This window comes from Taudactylus pleione, unplaced genomic scaffold (genome assembly GCF_031769625.1).
Source record: "Taudactylus pleione unplaced genomic scaffold, aTauple2 ptg000053l, whole genome shotgun sequence".
Classification (NCBI taxonomy): Eukaryota; Metazoa; Chordata; class Amphibia; order Anura; family Myobatrachidae; genus Taudactylus; species Taudactylus pleione.
The window spans coordinates 22,615,519-22,635,949 of record NW_028284455.1 but is presented as its reverse complement, the minus strand read 5'-3'; the positions used below and the strand labels follow the sequence as shown (position 1 = coordinate 22,635,949).

The window sequence follows — 20,431 nt, the reverse complement described above, 5'->3', positions numbered from 1 at the left end:
AAGGTCTATACACAGGCTGATCTCCCTGTTCCTAAAAAGGTGACAGCACATTCTACTCGGTCTGTTGGACCGTCGTGGGCAGTTAGACATGGCGCCTCGCCTGAACAGCTGTGCAAGGCAGCCACTTGGTCTTCCGTCAATACTTTTATCAAATTCTATGCATTTGATACCTTTGCCTCCCAGGATGCTTCCTTTGGGCAACGGATACTCCTCTGTGCGTAGGAGCATCCCCACCCTTAGGGGAACTGCTTTAGGATGTCCCCAAGGTAGATTCTGTGGACCCTATGGACCCTGAAGAAGAAAATCAGAGTTATGGTATAACATACCTTAGATAACTCTTTTCTTCGAGGTCCATAGGGTCCACAGAGCACCCTCCCTGATGCACCTGGCCTCAGTTGGGATCTGTTTTATTTCTTTTTTTTCGTATCACTGATTCCCTCTTCATATGTGGAGTGTTTCTTATGTGCGATGTACTTATTTTATTTATTTATTTATTAACAGTTTCTTATATAGCGCAGCAAATTCCGTTGCGCTTTACAATTTGAATCAAGATTAACATTATACTGGGTTGTAAAAGACATACATACATGACATACATAAGGGTAAGAGGGCCCTGCTCACAAGCTTACAATCTATAGGGAAATAGGTGTTGATACACAAGGAGAGGTGCTATTGCAAATAGGTCCAGCCCAATTGCAGATATTCTTGGTGGGCTGTATAATCCAATCACACTGGAAAGTTGGCCTAGGGTTAGGAGGATGTTCAATTGAAGAAAGAGAAGATGTGATAAGTGTTTACTATAAGAAGAGAGTTAGATAGGGAGCTATAAAAGGTTAGGTGGGCGGTCCTGGAATCTGATAAGCTTGTCTAAAGAGGTGAGTTTTCAGAGAACGCTTGAATGTTTGGAAACTAGTGGAAAGTCTTATTGTGCATGGGAGGGCATTCCACAGGGTGGGTGCAGCCCGAAAAAAGTCCTGTAACCGTGCATGGGAACAAGTAATGCGCGGGGATGAGAGACGCAGATCTTGTGCAGAACGGAGATGTCGGGTTGGAAGATATTTTGAGATAAGTGAAGAGATGTATGTTGGTGTGGTTTGGTTAATAGCTTTATGTGTGAGTGCAAGTATTTTAAATTGAATACGGTAGAAGACTGGCAGCCAATGGAGGGACTGACAGAGTGGATCAGCAGACACTGAACGTTTGGTGAGAAAGATCAACCTCGCAGCTGCATTCAAAATGGATTGTAGTGGGGAGAGCCTGTTTTTGGGAAGACCAATAAGGAGACTATTGCAATAGTCAATGCGGGAAATTATGAGTGCGTGTATAAGAGTTTTTGCAGTGTCTTGAGTAAGATATGATCGAATTTTGGCTATGTTTCTTAGATGCATGTAACAGGATTTAGAGACAGATTGAATGTGGGGATTGAATGTACTTCCTTCTCCACTTTCCGTCTCTTGCCGTTAGGTTTGTTTACAAACTGAATGCCTGTGCCTGGGGGATAAGGACCGATGCATGCTGGGAGCTGCAAAGCTAGAAGATGTTTTGTGCAATGGATCGTTTCCACTACATACCCCAAGGTAGATTCTGTGGACCGTATGGACCTCGAACAAAAAAGGTTATCTAATGTATGTTATACCATAACTCTGATTATGCGTGCACAACAGAGAATGCACTGGGAGAAGATACAGAAAGGAGGCAGGAGACAAATCTGCAGGGGAAGGGAAGCGGGGGTTTGAGAGGATGAGAAGGGAGTATAGGAAGATGGAACAATAGATACATTGGACAGGGCCCAGATAGAATGTAGGAGCATACTGGTCCACCATGAGAAAACTTGGGACTCACTAACTGGAGTTTTGGGTATGTACTATGGGCCTGATTCAGAGATGTACGCTAACCCGATGGTTAGCGCACATCTCCGATGTTTGGAGGACAGCACATGCGCAGCCCTCCGACTGCGAGCCCACTCGCAGTGTGCCCCATCCGCAGCCTGATTGACAGGCTGAGGTGTTTGGGAGGCAGAAAGGGGGGAGTTTCCAGGCAGCATTCCCGGAAACGGGCAGTGTCACCGCCGTTTTCCGGGAGGGACGAGGCCAGGGTCTGCATGGGTGCATGCAGACTTTCTGGCCTCGCAAGCTGCCAGGACCTGTCCAGGCTATGGGAAGCTTTAGCTCCCGCAGCCTGGCCAATGGAACATCGACAACAATCGCGACCGATGGTCGCAATTGTTTTGATTGTGACCCCAGGCTGCGATCTGGGTCACAGCGCTGGGATCACGCAAATGCAGCAAGGGGGTGTGTGACACCTCCTTTTACATTTGCATTTTAAATGGACGGAATTGCACAGCCGCTTGTGTGCGTCTGAGCAATTCCGTCCATCTCTGAATCAGGCCCTATGTGAGGACAGTAAAGAAATAGTCACCTAATTTATTAACTGGAACACTTGCACTCTTGTAGTGTGTATCATGTTGCACAGATGTATCTTTATATTTGCTACGCTTATACATAAGGACATACATAAGTCATACTTGCCTACTCTCCCGGGACGGCCGGGAGCCTCAGAAAATCGGGTTCCGCTACCGGTCCCTCGCAAGAGTAGGCAAGTCTCCCAGAAGGACCGCCACCCCCTGTGCCCTCCCCATGCCAGCACCCACTTAGTTAGTGAAAGTGGGCGGGCCATCGTAGCCCTGCCCCCTGCTTTACAATGGCGGTAGTATCCGTATTGTAAAGCCGGGGTCTGTGCCGCACCGCCCAATTAAACCTCCCTTTGCCACACTTACCTGGAAGACCCCTCCCGGAGGGGGCTGCCACAAAGTCGGTAAGTTTGACATAAGTGCATACTCAGGACTGCCCCATCTGCAACTATACAGTATGTCTGATATTATGGGTCCATCTAGAAATCTGCATTGCGAAACCAATAAAATAAATACCCCTTTATGTCCTGATGTCCTGCCTACTATCACACTCTTGCCAACACCTTTTTCTATTATCTAATATGCAGCTCATTCCAGCCTTATTTATGTCTTAAATCAGGACCGAACTAAGATTTTTGTCACCTGGGGCATGGCAGTAATTTGGCAACCCCCCCCGCGCTCCCAAAAAGGGTGTGTGATTTAATGACATGGTAATGCCCTTTACACATTATGCCACACAGTAATGCCCCTTATAACACATGCCACAGTAATGCTCCTTACACATTATGCCTCCGTGTCCCTACAGCATCAGGGCTCAGAGTCAGTCAGCAGGCAGGCTGGCTGAGGCTGCAGCAAACTGGTGTTTGAGGGCTCCTCTGCCCCCTCTTTTCTTGGCAGCTCCAAGAATGCCATGCGTGATAACGTCACGCAGTGTGACGTCATCACGCTTGGCACCAGGGTTCTGGGAGACTGGGGCTCCCAACAGTAACTGTGAATACTGTAATGGCGCTGACAAGAGCCGGTGGCGGCGTCAGATTAGACAGTGCCAACAGGGTGACTGCAGCCGCACTGGTGCCCCTTCAAATCCGATGCCCCAGGGCACATGCCCCCTAGCCCCCCCTTAGTTGCAATTTACACTTGGCATCTTGGAAACCTAAGCGCATCCTACTGTATATAAAAATGTTGTTCGCACTGTGAGCCCCAATTATACACTTCTTTCTTAATGACTGATATTGTGTGGAATCTGCTATTTTTTCCTTACTGCGCATACGTCTTAGGCCCATATTCAATTAACCGCGAAAAGTCTGGGACTTTTTGACTGTTGTACTTTCTGCCGCATTCGCCATGCACATGCCTGAGTTTCGCCCTATACAATTACAGAACAGGCGAAAACGCAAATAGGCGAATGCATAACAGGCGGAAAGTTCTGAATACATTGATGGAATCAGTCTATACCCCAAAATAAGACGCTCTGATACTGGAAATCATACAGATGTGTACTATTAGTCCTAATAAACGTACTTTGTGTCCTTAAGTTGTGGTAAATGCTTTCTAGAAGCATATTTGTAAAAGTGGTGAAGAATGATAGAAAACAGTATTTTTTGGTTGAAATAAATAGTCCAGTCAAGTTTGGGGTGCTGGAAAATGGGTGCTAGCTTATTTTTGTGTCTCTAAAGTGCACTTCTAAACAATTTGAAAAATCCACCTGCTGCATGCACCTGCAATCCTAAACACCTGCCCCATCCATACAGCCCCCCAAGAAACCTATTTTGCATAGTAATCCGACTCCGATTGACAATTTACACCAATTATAGGGCTGGGGAAGATTCCAATACTAATGATGACAGCCGCCTATACGGATGCTAACACAGTGGGTGGGTTAGACGTATTGTATTCAGGGGGTTATTCAGACCTGGTCGCGAGCGCAGGACGCTCGCAAGCGGGTCGATGGTGCCGAATTGCGCATACGCACGCCGGAGGGAGCTCCGTCGTGCGCATGCGCGAGACCCGAATAACGACAGCCAAGCCGTCGTTATGGGTCTCGCTCCAAAGGGGGCATGCTGTTAATGGTGAGTGACAGCACGCCCCCTTTGGTGGGCGTGCCAGGGGCGTGGCTGCCAGACGGAGGCGTTCCCATGGGAACGCCTACCGTCTGAGTCCGGCCCCACTGACATCACTAGTGAAAACGGGGAGTGGAGTTACAAACGCAGGCGTGCCTGAGCGTCTTAACGCCATTTCAGAGGCGTGCATAATTAAGATGTAGCGTCATAGTACACGTCACCTGGCTGAGTTTTACACTGAAATGCTCGCAGTGCTTGCGGTAGGTTATGGTCAACCTCCAGCGCTGCGTTCGCTTCCGATGGTTGCATACACATCCTGGAGATGACGTGCGCAAGTGGGCGTCTTAGGACAGGCTGGTGGGCGTCTGCATACACAGAGTGATCGCATGCCAAGACAAAGTGGGCGTGTTAATGCCTTGCTGTGCGATCGGCTGCCGTGCTGTCACTTAGCCGAATTTGCATATGCATCTAGCGAGCGTACGCATCTAGCGAGGCGGTCTGAATCGATCCCAAAGAGCGGTTATATGTTTTTCCAATAGAAACTGAATCTTTGAGCTAGGTGTTTAATAAAGACACATAAAAGTGAAATACAGATCATGCTATTTGTTAGGTCAGATCTCTATCACTACTGTAAGTAGGTCATATGGAAGACATTACTTCAAGCTTGTAAGAAACTTCGCCTGTCATTTAAATATAAGAAGGTCACTGACATGGACAAAGTCACATTTTTCAACTGGGAATTCTGCATGAAAAGCTGTCACATTACATTCTCCATTTACTGTATGTACATTGACTCACACATATGAGACAAATATAAATATTCAAAAACAAAACATGACATTGTAACTTTACAGTTTATATCAATCTTTCCTGAAATAATTCATTACTTGATACAAGTGTCTGCGATAAATATTGGAATTATGATTTCCTATGTATCACTGAAATACATCCCACCTGGACGCCTGAAATTCCCCTCACCTATAAATAGCCCATGATGTACTGTGGGGCAGAAACTGATTGAAGGAAGAATAGAAAGTAGAAATCGCACCATTTTAAAAAAAGATTAGTTTGCAAAGTGATTGAAAAGCAGGACAGTCCCTTGTCCTATGTGGCTGAATATAATACTCATTTCATGTGTACTAAATATTCTATTTAATACTGACAATGGCCTTCGTGAAACAGGATGGAGGCAGACAGATAAGCTGAGCATTAAAGACAAACTGCACAGGGAAAGTAGAGATAGACAATTCAGTATATGCAGTTGTATAGAATGTAGGTTGAAGAACCATACAAGGCCACAAGCACAAATGATCTACAGTATAAAAGTATTGTATCCATTTGTGAAAGATTTTCTATTTTGTATGCTGGGCTCAGCATGCTGTCTGTCATACATATACTGTATATAAAAACTATATTAATATTGCAAATATGTTTTTTTTCAGGCACATTAAAACGAAGTATCAGCGCTTCTGGAGAAGAAATATCACAATCAAGGTGTGTTTATAGGACATGAGCTCATATACCATGAGCTCATCTCTCTTATATCCCCATCTGGTCGCTGTCCACTTCCAGCAGGAATGAGCCAATGAACTAACAACATGAGGAAATAGAGACAGAAGATTATTTCTTGTCCTATTTCACCTGCTATGTAAGACACGGGCTCCTTCAATGAGTGATCAGAAACTGGAGTGACCAGTTGGGTATGAAAGTGTGCAAGTGCCATCCCACCAGGCAGAAAGGATTGGGATGCCTATGTGGGATATTTCATTTTAAAGGCTTTCGCTTACAATTTATGTCTGTTTTTATCAACTATAGAGCCAGTTTACAATATCTGCATCTATTTTTAAAACTATGGGGTATATTTACTAAAGTGCAGGTTTGTAGAAGTGGATATGTTGCCCATAGCAACCAATCAGATTCTAGCTATTATCTTCTAGAAAGTGCTAGATAAATGTTAAGTAGAATCTGATTGGTTGCTATGGGCAACATCTCCGCTTACACCCCTGCCACCAGAACTAACCTAATATAAGCACTTCTGTTTGTATTGGATTTTCTCTGCTACTGCATAGAGGGGGAGATGTATGATGGGGCGGCTAACGGCCGTTAAATGCATGGACCTGCTTCGCCTATTTATCGCGGTGCAGGTCCAGGCATTGACCGCATGTATTTTCTATATAATGATTGGGAAACAGGGAAAGTGGAAAAATAGATCCCGCACAGGAATGATAAATATAGTGTATAGTATAATATAACCAACTGTAAGTTATACTTGGTTCATATCCATATCAATACCAGGAATTAATATATTCGTATATCTGGTAGGTATTTTGCAAAGGCAAATGAAAGAAAATTCCTTTTTGGGGCACTCTTGTGTAACTAGTGTGTTATGTAAATATTAAAACTTAACTTTTAATTCAACCTACTTATCTAAAATAAATATTAATCGATAGTGAGAAAATATATTAAGATAGTATATAATGTTCTTGGATCATGTATCATACAATATGTCCAAAAAATCCGGTCACAACCAGTATAGTAAATTCTATCTGGTATAATAAAGGTTCCTATAGGGTGGTTGATCGCAAAAAGAAGCTGATGTAATTATATGAAATTCTGTGCATAAAGTGCAATTCGGTATAAATTGACATAGGCTCATACAGTAGTAAAGTGCAAAAAGAAGCTGATGGATTTGTATAGAATTCTGGATATAAAGTGCAATGCAGTATAATCCAATAGTACGGGATCATACAGTAATGAGATATAGCAGTAATCCCCTAGGGCAGTAGAAAAAGAAAAATTCGTAATATTTATAACCTGCAATCAAGGGTAGTCACTGAAATATTTGATATCAATGAAACAGAGGATGGTGAGTTCAAATGTGCAACTACAAAACTTATAGTACAAGGAGTGATGTTGCTCATTTGTCGCACCAATATCTAGGAAGCAAAAGATAATCCTCACAGTATTCAAGATCCCATGTAATAGCAGCAAATGATTAAGGATCAGAACAATTGTACTAATACAGGTTACATTATTGGCTATCTCTTCTTTCAGGTGGTGGTTTTGACTGGTCTGGGTGAATTTAACCCCTGCACTTTGCAAAATACCTACAGTACCAGATATACGCATGTATTTTCTCTCTGTTTGTCGAAGAGGAAGAGTGCTATATCCCCTGGCTGACGATTTGTGCTCTCCCTCTTTTGGCTCTCAGTGTCTGGCGGCTGTGTCTGCGCATGCACCGGCTTTTTCACCCAGTGGCCCCCGTGGCCTTGTTAAAAAAAAAAACTTTATTATCTGAAAACAATAAATATCATAGCCAGGGACAGATTGAGCATTGAGGAGACTGCTGCAGCACCAACATGAGCTGGCAAAATCGTTTAAGATAAATTTCAGAATGGTCAGTTCCACTGACCGTTCACACATTTACCTACACATTGGTGCACTATCTTGATGATAGGAGCGCCAGTGATGAGCATCCCCATCATTTCACACACTTCACCGGAATAGTATATGGGAAGAAGCGGTATCTTGAAGCACATAAAGCATGCTGATACCCCTAAACTCCATAGTGCAGCTTCATACATCTACCTCTAAACCCCAAAGTGCAGCTTCATACATCTACCCCTAAGCCCCATAGCACAGCTTCATACATCTACCTCTAAACCCCAAAGCGAAGCTTCATACATCTACCCCTAAGCCCATTAGCACAGCTTCATACATCTACCCCTAAACCCCAAAGCACAGCTTCATACATCTACCTCTAAACCCGAAAGCGCAGCTTCATACATCTACCTCTAAATGCCAAAGCGCAGCTTCGTACATCTACCCCTAGGCCCATTAGCGCAGCTTCATACATTTACCCCTAAACCCCATAGCACATCTTCATGCATCTACCTCAAAACCCCAAAGCGCAGCTTCATACATCTACCCCTAAGCCCATTAGCGCAGCTTCATAGATCTACCCCTAAACCCCATAGCACAGCTTCATACATCTATCTCTAAACCCCAAAGCGCAGCTTCATACATCTACCCCTAAGCCCATTAGCGCAGCTTCATACATCTACCCCTAAACCCCAAAGCACAGCTTCATACATCTATCCATCAACCCCAAAGCGCAGCTTCATACATCTACCCCTAAACCCCAAAGCGCAGCTTCATACATCTACCCCTAAACCCCATAGTCCAACATTAAACATCTACCCCTAAACCCCATAGCGCAGCTTCATACATCTACCCCTAAACCCCATAGTGCAGCTTCATACATCTACCCCTAAACCCCATAGTGCAACATTAAACATCTACCCCTAAACCCCATTGCGCAGCTTCATACATCTGCCCCTAAACCCCATAGCGCAGATTCATACATCTACCCCTAAAGCTCATAGCGCAGATTCATATATCTACCCCTAAAACCCATAGCGCAGCTTCATACATCTACCCCTAAACCTCATAACGTAGCTTCATACATTTACCCCTAAACCCCATAGCGTAGCTTCATACATCTACCCCTAAACCCCATAGCATGCTTCATACATCTACCCCTAAACACCATAGCACAGCTTCATACATTCACCCCTAAACCCCATAGCACAGCTTCATACATCTACCCCTAAACACCATAGCGCAGCTTCATACATTTACACCTAAACCCATAGCGCAGCTTCATACATCTACCCCTAAACCCCATAGCGCAGCTTCATACATCTACCCCTAAACCCCATAGCATGCTTCATACATCTACCCCTAAACACCATAGCACAGCTTCATATATTTACCCCTAAACCCCATAGCGCAGCTTCATACATCTACCCCTAAACACCATAGCGCAGCTTCATACATTTACACCTAAACCCATAGCGCAGCTTCATACATCTACCCCTAAACCCCATAGCGCAGCTTCATAGATCTACCCCTAAACCCCATACCACAGCTTCATATATTTACTCCTAAACCCCATAGAGCAGCTTCATACATCTACCCCTAAACCCCATAGCGCAGCTTCATACATCTACCCCTAAACCCCATAGCACAACTTCATATATTTACCCCTAAACCCCATAGCGCAGCTTCATACATCTACCCCTAAACACCATAGCGCAGCTTCATACATTTACACCTAAACCCCATAGCGCAGCTTCATACATCTACCCCTAAACCCCATAGCGCAGCTTCATACATCTACCCCTAAGCCCATTAGCGCAGCTTCATACATGTACCCCTAAACCCCATAGCACAGCTTCATACATCTACCTCTAAACCCCAAAGCGCAGCTTCATACATCTACCCCATAGCCCATTAGAGCAGCTTCATACATCTACCCCTAAACCCCATAGCACAGCTTCATACATCTACCTCTAAACCCCAAAGCGCAGCTTCATACATCTACCCCTAAGCCCATTAGCGCAGCTTCATACATCTACCCCTAAACCCCAAAGCGCAGCTTCATACATCTATCCATAAACCCCAAAGCGCAGCTTCATACATCTACCCATAAACCCCAAAGCGCAGCTTCATACATCTACCCCTAAACCCCATAGTGCAACATTAAACATCTACCCTAAACCCCATAGCGCAGCTTCATACATCTACCCCTAAACCCCATAGCGCAGATTCATACATCTACCCCTAAACCTCATAGCGCAGCTTCATATATCTACCCCTAAACCCCATAGCGCAGCTTCATACATCTACCCCTAAGCCCATTAGCGCAGCTTCATACATCTACCCCTAAACCCCATAGCACAGCTTCATACATCTACCTCTAAACCCCAAAGCGCAGCTTCATACATCTACCCCTAAGCCCAGTAGCGCAGCTTCATACATCTACCCCTAAACCCCAAAGCGCAGCTTCATTCATCTATCCATAAACCCCAAAGCGAAGCTTCATACATCTACCGCTGAACCCCAAAGCGCAGCTTCATACATCTACCCCTAAACCCCATAGTGCAACATTAAACATCTACCCCTAAACCCCATAGGGCAGCTTCATACATCTAACCCTTAAACCCCATAGCGCAGCTTCAAACATCTTCCCCTAAACCCCATAGCACGCTTCATACATCTACCCCTAAACACCATAGCACAGCTTCATACATTCACCCCTAAACCCCATAGCACAGCTTCATACATTTACCCTTAAACCCAATAGCACAGCTTCATATATTTACCCCTAAACCTCATAGCGCAGTTTCATACATCTACCCCTAAACCCCATAGCGCAGCTTCATACATTTACCCCTAAACCCCATAGCGCAGCTTCATACATCTACCCCTAAACCCCATAGCGCAGCTTCATACATCTACCCCTAAACACCATAGCGCAGCTTCATACATTTACCCCTAAACCCCATAACGCAGCTTCATACATTTACCCCTAAACCCCATAGCGCAGCTTCATACATCTACCCCTAAACACCATAGCGCAGCTTCATACATTTACACCTAAACCCCATAGCGCAGCTTCATACATCTACCCCTAAACCCCATAGCGCAGCTTCATACATCTACCCCTAAACCCCATAGCACAGCTTCATATATTTACTCCTAAACCCCATAGCGCAGCTTCATACATCTACTCCTAAACCCCATAGCGCAGCTTCATACATCTACCCCTAAACCCCATAGCACAACTTCATATATTTACCCCTAAACCCCATAGCGCAGCTTCATACAACTACCCCTAAACACCATAGCGCAGCTTCATACATTTACACCTAAACCCCATAGCGCAGCTTCATACATCTACCCCAAAACCCCATAGCGCAGCTTCATACATCTACCCCTAAGCCCATTAGCGCAGCTTCATACATCTACCCCTAAACCCCATAGCACAGCTTCATACATCTACCTCTAAACCCCAAAGCGCAGCTTCATACATCTACCCCTAAGCCCATTAGCGCAGCTTCATACATCTACCCCTAAACCCCAAAGCGCAGCTTCATACATCTATCCATAGACCCCAAAGAGCAGCTTCATACATCTACCCCTAAACCCCAAAGCGCAGCTTCATACATCTACCCCTAAACCCCATAGTGCAACATTAAACAGCTACCCCTAAACCCCATAGCGCAGCTTCATACATCTACCCCTAAACCCCATAGTGCAACATTAAACATCTACCCCTAAACCCCATAGCGCAGCTTCATACATCTACCCCTAAACCCCGTAGCGCAGATTTATACATCTACCCCTAAACCTCATAGGTCAGCTTCATATATCTACCCCTAAACCCCATAGCGCAGCTTCATACATCTACCCCTAAACCCCATAACGTAGCTTCATACATTTACCCCTAAACCCCATAGCGCAGCTTCATATATCTACCCCTACACACCATAGCACAGCTTCATACATTCACCCCTAATCCCCATAGCACAGCTTCATACATTTACCCTTAAACCCAATAGCACAGCTTCATATATTTACCCCTAAACCCCATAGCGCAGCTTCATACATCTACCCCTAAACACCATAGCGCAGCTTCATACATTTACACCTAAACCCCATAGTGCAGCTTCATACATCTACCCCTAAACCCCATAGCGCAGCTTCATACATCTACCCCTAAGCCCATTAGCGCAGCTTCATACATGTACCCCTAAACCCCATAGCACAGCTTCATACATCTACCTCTAAACCCCAAAGCGCAGCTTCATACATCTACCCCATAGCCCATTAGAGCAGCTTCATACATCTACCCCTAAACCCCATAGCACAGCTTCATACATCTACCTCTGAACCCCAAAGCGCAGCTTCATACATCTACCCCTAAGCCCATTAGCGCAGCTTCATACATCTACCCCTAAACCCCAAAGCGCAGCTTCATACATCTATCCATAAACCCCAAAGCGCAGCTTCATACATCTACCCATAAACCCCAAAGCGCAGCTTCATACATCTACCCCTAAACCCCATAGTGCAACATTAAACATCTACCCCTAAACCCCATAGCGCAGCTTCATACATCTACCCCTAAACCCCATAGCGCAGATTCATACATCTACCCCTAAACCTCATAGAGCAGCTTCATATATCTACCCCTAAACCCCATAGCGCAGCTTCATACATCTACCCCTAAGCCCATTAGCGCAGCTTCATACATCTACCCCTAAACCCCATAGCACAGCTTCATACATCTACCTCTAAACCCCAAAGCGCAGCTTCATACATCTACCCCTAAGCCCAGTAGCGCAGCTTCATACATCTACCCCTAAACCCCAAAGCGCAGCTTCATACATCTACCCCTAAACCCCATAACGTAGCTTCATACATTTACACCTAAACCCCATAGCGCAGATTCATACATCTACCCCTAAACCCCGTAGCGCAGATTTATACATCTACCCCTAAACCTCATAGGTCAGCTTCATATATCTACCCCTAAACCCCATAGCGCAGCTTCATACATCTACCCCTAAACCCCATAACGTAGCTTCATACATTTACCCCTAAACCCCATAGCGCAGCTTCATACATCTACCCCTACACACCATAGCACAGCTTCATACATTCACCCCTAATCCCCATAGCACAGCTTCACACATTTACCCTTAAACCCAATAGCACAGCTTCATATATTTACCCCTAAACCCCATAGCGCAGCTTCATACATCTTCCCCTAAACACCATAGCGCAGCTTCATACATTTACACCTAAACCCCATAGTGCAGCTTCATACATCTACCCCTAAACCCCATAGCGCAGCTTCATACATCTACCCCTAAGCCCATTAGCGCAGCTTCATACATGTACCCCTAAACCCCATAGCACAGCTTCATACATCTACCTCTAAACCCCAAAGCGCAGCTTCATACATCTACCCCATAGCCCATTAGAGCAGCTTCATACATCTACCCCTAAACCCCATAGCACAGCTTCATACATCTACCTCTGAACCCCAAAGCGCAGCTTCATACATCTACCCCTAAGCCCATTAGCGCAGCTTCATACATCTACCCCTAAACCCCAAAGCGCAGCTTCATACATCTATCCATAAACCCCAAAGCGCAGCTTCATACATCTACCCATAAACCCCAAAGCGCAGCTTCATACATCTACCGCTAAACCCCATAGTGCAACATTAAACATCTACCCCTAAACCCCATAGCGCAGCTTCATACATCTACCCCTAAACCCCATAGCGCAGATTCATACATCTACCCCTAAACCTCATAGCGCAGCTTCATATATCTACCCCTAAACCCCATAGCGCAGCTTCATACATCTACCCCTAAGCCCATTAGCGCAGCTTCATACATCTACCCCTAAACCCCATAGCACAGCTTCATACATCTACCTCTAAACCCCAAAGCGCAGCTTCATACATCTACCCCTAAGCCCAGTAGCGCAGCTTCATACATCTACCCCTAAACCCCAAAGCGCAGCTTCATACATTTATCCATAAACCCCAAAGCGAAGCTTCATACATCTACCGCTGAACCCCAAAGCGCAGCTTCATACATCTACCCCTAAACCCCATAGTGCAACATTAAACATCTACCCCTAAACCCCATAGGGCAGCTTCATACATCTAACCCTTAAACCCCATAGCGCAGCTTCAAACATCTTCCCCTAAACCCCATAGCACGCTTCATACATCTACCCCTAAACACCATAGCACAGCTTCATACATTTACCCTTAAACCCAATAGCACAGCTTCATATATTTACCCCTAAACCTCATAGCGCAGTTTCATACATCTACCCCTAAACCCCATAGCGCAGCTTCATACATTTACCCCTAAACCCCATAGCGCAGCTTCATACATCTACCCCTAAACCCCATAGCGCAGCTTCATACATCTACCCCTAAACACCATAGCGCAGCTTCATACATTTACCCCTAAACCCCATAACGCAGCTTCATACATTTACCCCTAAACCCCATAGCGCAGCTTCATACATCTACCCCTAAACACCATAGCGCAGCTTCATACATTTACACCTAAACCCCATAGCGCAGATTCATACATCTACCCCTAAACCCCATAGCGCAGCTTCATACATCTACCCCTAAACCCCATAGCACAGCTTCATATATTTACTCCTATACCCCATAGCGCAGCTTCATACATCTACTCCTAAACCCCATAGCGCAGCTTCATACATCTACCCCTAAACCCCATAGCACAACTTCATATATTTACCCCTAAACCCCATAGCGCAGCTTCATACATCTACCCCTAAACACCATAGCGCAGCTTCATACATTTACACCTAAACCCCATAGCGCAGCTTCATACATCTACCCCTAAACCCCATAGCGCAGCATCATACATCTACCCCTAAGCCCATTAGCGCAGCTTCATACATCTACCCCTAAACCCCATAGCACAGCTTCATACATCTACCTCTAAACCCCAAAGCGCAGCTTCATACATCTACCCCTAAGCCCATTAGCACAGCTTCATACATCTACCCCTAAACCCCATAGCACAGCTTCATACATCTACCTCTAAACCCCAAAGCGCAGCTTCATACATCTACCCCTAAGCCCATTAGCGCAGCTTCATACATCTACCCCTAAACCCCAAAGCGCAGCTTCATACATCTATCCATAGACCCCAAAGAGCAGCTTCATACATCTACCCCTAAACCCCAAAGCGCAGCTTCATACATCTACCCCTAAACCCCATAGTGCAACATTAAACATCTACCCCTAAACCCCATAGCGCAGCTTCATACATCTACCCCTAAACCCCATAGTGCAGCTTCATACATCTACCCCTAAACCCCATAGTGCAACATTAAACATCTACCCCTAAACCCCATAGCGCAGCTTCATACATCTACCCCTAAACCCCGTAGCGCAGATTTATACATCTACCCCTAAACCTCATAGGTCAGCTTCATATATCTACCCCTAAACCCCATAGCGCAGCTTCATACATCTACCCCTAAACCCCATAACGTAGCTTCATACATTTACCCCTAAACCCCATAGCGCAGCTTCATACATCTACCCCTACACACCATAGCACAGCTTCATACATTCACCCCTAATCCCCATAGCACAGCTTCATACATTTACCCTTAAACCCAATAGCACAGCTTCATATATTTACCCCTAAACCTCATAGCGCAGTTTCATACATCTACCCCTAAACCCCATAGCGCAGCTTCATACATTTACCCCTAAACCCTATAGCGCAACATTAAACATCTACCCCTAAACCTCATAGTGCAGCTTCATATATCTATCCCTAAACCCCATAGCGCAGCTTCATACATCTACCCCTAAACTCCGTAGCGCAGATTCATACATCTACCCCTACACCTCATAGCGCAGCTTTATATATCTACCCCTAAACCCCATAGCGCAGCTTCATACATATACCCCTAAACCCCATAACGTAGCTTCATACATTTACCCCTAAACCCCATAGCGCAGCTTCATACATTTACCCCTAAACCCCATAGCACGCTTCATACATCTACCCCTAAACACCATAGCACAGCTTCATACATTCACCCCTAAACCCCATAGCACAGCTTCATACATTTACCCTTAAACCCAATAGCACAGCTTCATATATTTACCCCTAAACCTCATAGCGCAGTTTCATACATCTACCCCTAAACCCCATAGCGCAGCTTCATACATTTACCCCTAAACCCCATAGCGCAACATTAAACATCTACCCCTAAACCCCATAACGCAGCTTCATACATCTACCCCTAAACCCCATAGCGCAGCTTCCTACATCTACCCCTAAACCTCATAACGCAGCTTCATATATCTACCCCTAAACCCCATAGCGCAGCTTCATACATCTACCCCTAAACCCCATAACGTAGCTTCATACATTTACCCCTAAACCCCATAGCGCTGCTTCACACATCTACCCCTAAACCCCATAGCACGCTTCATACATCTACCCCTAAACCCCATAGCACAGCTTCATACATCTACCCCTAAACACAATAGCGCAGCTTCATACATCTACCCCTAAACCCCATAGCGCAGCTTCATACATCTACACCATAGCGCAGCTTCATACATCTACCCCTAAACCCCATAGCGCAGCTTCATACATCTACCCTTAAACCCCATAGTGCACTTCACACATCTACCCCTAAACCCCATAGCGCAGCTTCATACATCTACCCCTAAACCCCATAGTGCACTTCACACATCTACCCCTAAACCCCATAGCGCAGCTTCATACATCTACCCCTAAACCCCATAGTGCAGCTTCATACATCTACCCCTAAACTGCATAGCGCAGCTTCATACATCTACCCCTAAACCCCATAGTGCAGCTTCATACATATACCCCTAAACCCATTAGCGCAGCTTCATACATCTACCCCTAAACCCCATAGCACAGCTTCATACATCTATCTCTAAACCCCAAAACGCAGCTTCATACATCTACCTCTAAGCCCTTTAGCACAGCTTCATACATCTACCCCTAAACCCCAAAGCGCAGCTTCATACATCTATCCATAAACCCCAATGCGCAGCTTCATACATCTACCCCTAAACCCCAAAGCGCAGCTTCATACATCTACCCCTAAACCCCATAGCACAGCTTCATACATTTACTCCTAAACCCCATAGCACAGCTTCATACATCTACCCCTAAACACCATAGCGCAGCTTCATACATCTACCCCTAAACCCCATAGCGCAGCTTCATACATCTACACCATAGCGCAGCTTCATACATCTACCCCTAAACCCCATAGCGCAGCTTCATACATCTACCCCTAAACCCCATAGTGCACTTCACACATCTACCCCTAAACCCCATAGCGCAGCTTCATACATCTACCCCTAAACCCCATAGCGCAGTTTCATACATCTACCCTTAAACTGCATAGCGCAGCTTCATACATCTACCCCTAAACCCCATAGCACAACTTCATATATTTACCCCTAAACCCCATAGCACAGCTTCATACATCTACCCCTAAACACCATAGCGCAGCTTCATACATCTACCCCTAAACCCCATAGCGCAGTTTCATACATCTACCCTTAAACTGCATAGCGCGGCTTCATATATCTACACCATAGCGCAGCTTCATACATCTACCCCTAAACACAATAGCGCAGCTTCATACATCTACCCCAAAATCCTTTAAAGTAGAAAAACACTAATAAGAGGCATGAATTTAAGCATTAGATCAACAGGCTGAGGCGGATCTTTACAACTACGTACTTTGTCAATTGCTGCAGTAGTTTAAAACACATTGAGACTATTATCACCATTACTAAGCATTGTTACTAATATTGTATTTTGCTCAACATCAGTCTAAACATGCCAAAATGAAGAATTTCAGTTATAGACAATTATATTACATTTCCTTCTCCTAATGTGTTATCATTATTTACCAGAATAGTTAATTACAGATCTCTATACTTGGATTTATAAGAACGACAGTAACTCCTTATATTGTCAGGTTTACTACCACACATACACTTGTGATTGGAAACTATTGATCTACTCAGCAACACTTCATGTTGACTTTCAATGTGTCAACAAATGATTCAAGTATATAGTATGGCAAAAAAAATGACATGAAGGAAGACTTATGATGTAATAAATTGCTGACGGTCTATAATTTAAAGGATAATTTACCTAACCAATAATACACTCTTAAATACTGTCAAGTAATGAGTAATTTCTCATGCCAACCATTATTTTTAAGTCTGTGGTTGCAATCTATATTTATTTACAGGCAAAGCCCTGAAATGAAGTTGTACTGTCTTTTATTTGTTATAATTATTCGGTCTAATGAGGCCAACAGGGAGGGAAAATCGATCGTAGACCTTCAATATATGACCTGCGGTCTGGCAAGTCGCATGATGAACTCTCCATTGAAATTAGACTGTCATTGACAATTCTTGACTCCTTTGCCCTGCTGTCTGAATTGATATCTGGTTTTAGATTACTGAAGCCAAAGTGCCAGTGTGGCACGATCTGTGTGTCTGCATTTGTATCTACGGAAATTTGCCTCTAGTGTTGCAGCAGCTGTTATTAGGCTATAGGCTTAGATACTTATGCTTATGGTGGTACTTTTAACAGCATGCGTTTGCTAAAATAAAAAAACAACCATATTGGTCTCAGTAGTTAAATCCATACAGTCTGTTTGTGCTATTTATGTAATTGTGCATTTTATGTTGACAACAATTCTCCCCTTATGTTAGGCTTCCCAGTCCTCTCCTTACTGATTAAGAGGTCTATTTACTAAGCAGTGTTAGGAGACAGAGTGAAAAGTGATAAGGTGCCAGCCAATCACCTCCCAACTGTCATTTTTCAAACTTTTGCTTTTGGATATGACATTTGGGAACTGATTGGCTGGCACCTTATCACTTTCTTATCACTTTTCACTCTGTCTCCTAACACTGCTTAGTAAATAGACCCCTAACTCTTTGACTGGGTCATGGCTACATTCAAATCTTCCTTAAGGCAGCATTCCTGGTTACTCATTAACCAATCACTGACCTGTTTCCCTTGGTCTAGCCCCATAAACTGCATGCTAAAACAGTTTTCTCTGAGCCATTAATTTCACTTGCTTTTGTGTATATCCTGTGGTGCCTGGTGTGACAGTATGGAGCTTGCAGCTTGTAATTGGTCCTTCCTCACACACCTAAAGAGCCCTCTTAAGCTGGATACACATTAGCCAATATATAGACAAAATGTCGCCTGCTTGGATCGGGCCAACTCATCGTCAATATCGGCCAATGTGTACGCACTACTAATGACCAAGCGCACTGCCGTTTGGTCATCAGTTGCATCGCCAGGTCGTCCCTGAATGCAGCCCACTCTGACAATACGACTGACGACCCCATGCAGCAGAATGCAGATGGTGCCGACGTATCAAGCGGTTGGGCACCGGATCGGGCGGCAGGTAATGTGTACCTGCCGCCCGATATGTCGGACCGTCGGCGGTGTGGTTGTCTGTTACATCGTTTAGTGTGTACCCAGCTTTAGAATGGTTAGCAATACATTTTTTCCATTGTTAAAGTACAGAAACTGAGAAGTCCTAGGAATAATGATCTCCCTGAGCTCCACCAAGGGGAAGGAGCCGGTCAGTGAAAATATTCTGTTACAGAAGGCTTGTAAGTGTTCCATCACCAAAAGGACATGTTTAGATAATACATTTATTGAAATGCTGAATAAAGTCGTGTGTGGACAATCAAACAAAAAGTCCTATTTTTATTTTATTATTTATAACAAAGTCCCAGAGAAATGATACATGTTTGTGCTATCTATTTTACAGGGAACGTACAGGAAGCACAGGCTCTAAGCCAAGACCAGGTAAATCTTATTTTTCAGCTCAAATGCTTGAAACATTATCTCTCATTATATAACATGAAATGCTATTTCTTGCTTTCTTTTCTTCAGCTTTGCTGCCTATTGATCTTCTTCTGAAAGTTCCTTCACTGGTGTTCAGGTCTCAAAGTAGAAAACTAGCGACGTGTTTAAGGGCAGAATGGCCTACACACAGCTTTCCTACTTTGGTTCTTCACAGTCTGAAATATTCTGGTATCTACCTTTAGTGGAATTATATACATCTTCTTTTTGACTTTTGCTTTTGGATATAGACACATATATTTTATTTAAACTATTACTTGTATGAATTTGTAAAGATAATTCTTACACTTTTCTGCATTCCTTACATGAAGAAAGCTTACGTAAACAGAAAGCTAGTCATCCAAACTCTAATCTCACTGATGCAGTCAGCACTTTTCAAGGTTAAGGATAGAATTTTCACTGGGGGATTCCACTTTTGGCTTTCAACAAAATGTCCATATTACTTTGCTGTGTTAAACACTGTAGTGAAAATAGCAAGACTTCATATTTAACAGTCAGTTTTTCTGGTCTACAGGTGAAACCCAGACTCCTGTGTCTGTCCTTGACAATAACTAGATATCCAAAATGGGATTTATTATTATGACATGGAAATTAAAAAAAAATTCAGTGTCGGTATAAAAGGGGTATTAGAAGTG

General features: G+C 44.3%; 1 protein-coding gene across 3 annotated transcripts in view; it reads left to right on the top strand.

Annotated features, from left to right (window-relative positions):
- The window catches only part of NEK10 (NIMA related kinase 10), a 347,660-nt gene that overhangs the window by 259,207 nt on the left and 68,022 nt on the right, over positions 1-20,431 (top strand). For 2 of the 3 annotated variants that reach the window (XM_088463508.1, XM_088463507.1), the window contains exons 29-31: positions 5,913-5,964; positions 19,702-19,739; positions 19,827-19,967. In XM_088463508.1, the coding sequence (XP_088319634.1) occupies positions 5,913-5,964; positions 19,702-19,739; positions 19,827-19,967 (231 nt within the window). The remainder of the gene's footprint in view (positions 1-5,912; positions 5,965-19,701; positions 19,740-19,826; positions 19,968-20,431) is intronic. The other variant, XM_088463509.1, reaches the window with a different exon arrangement.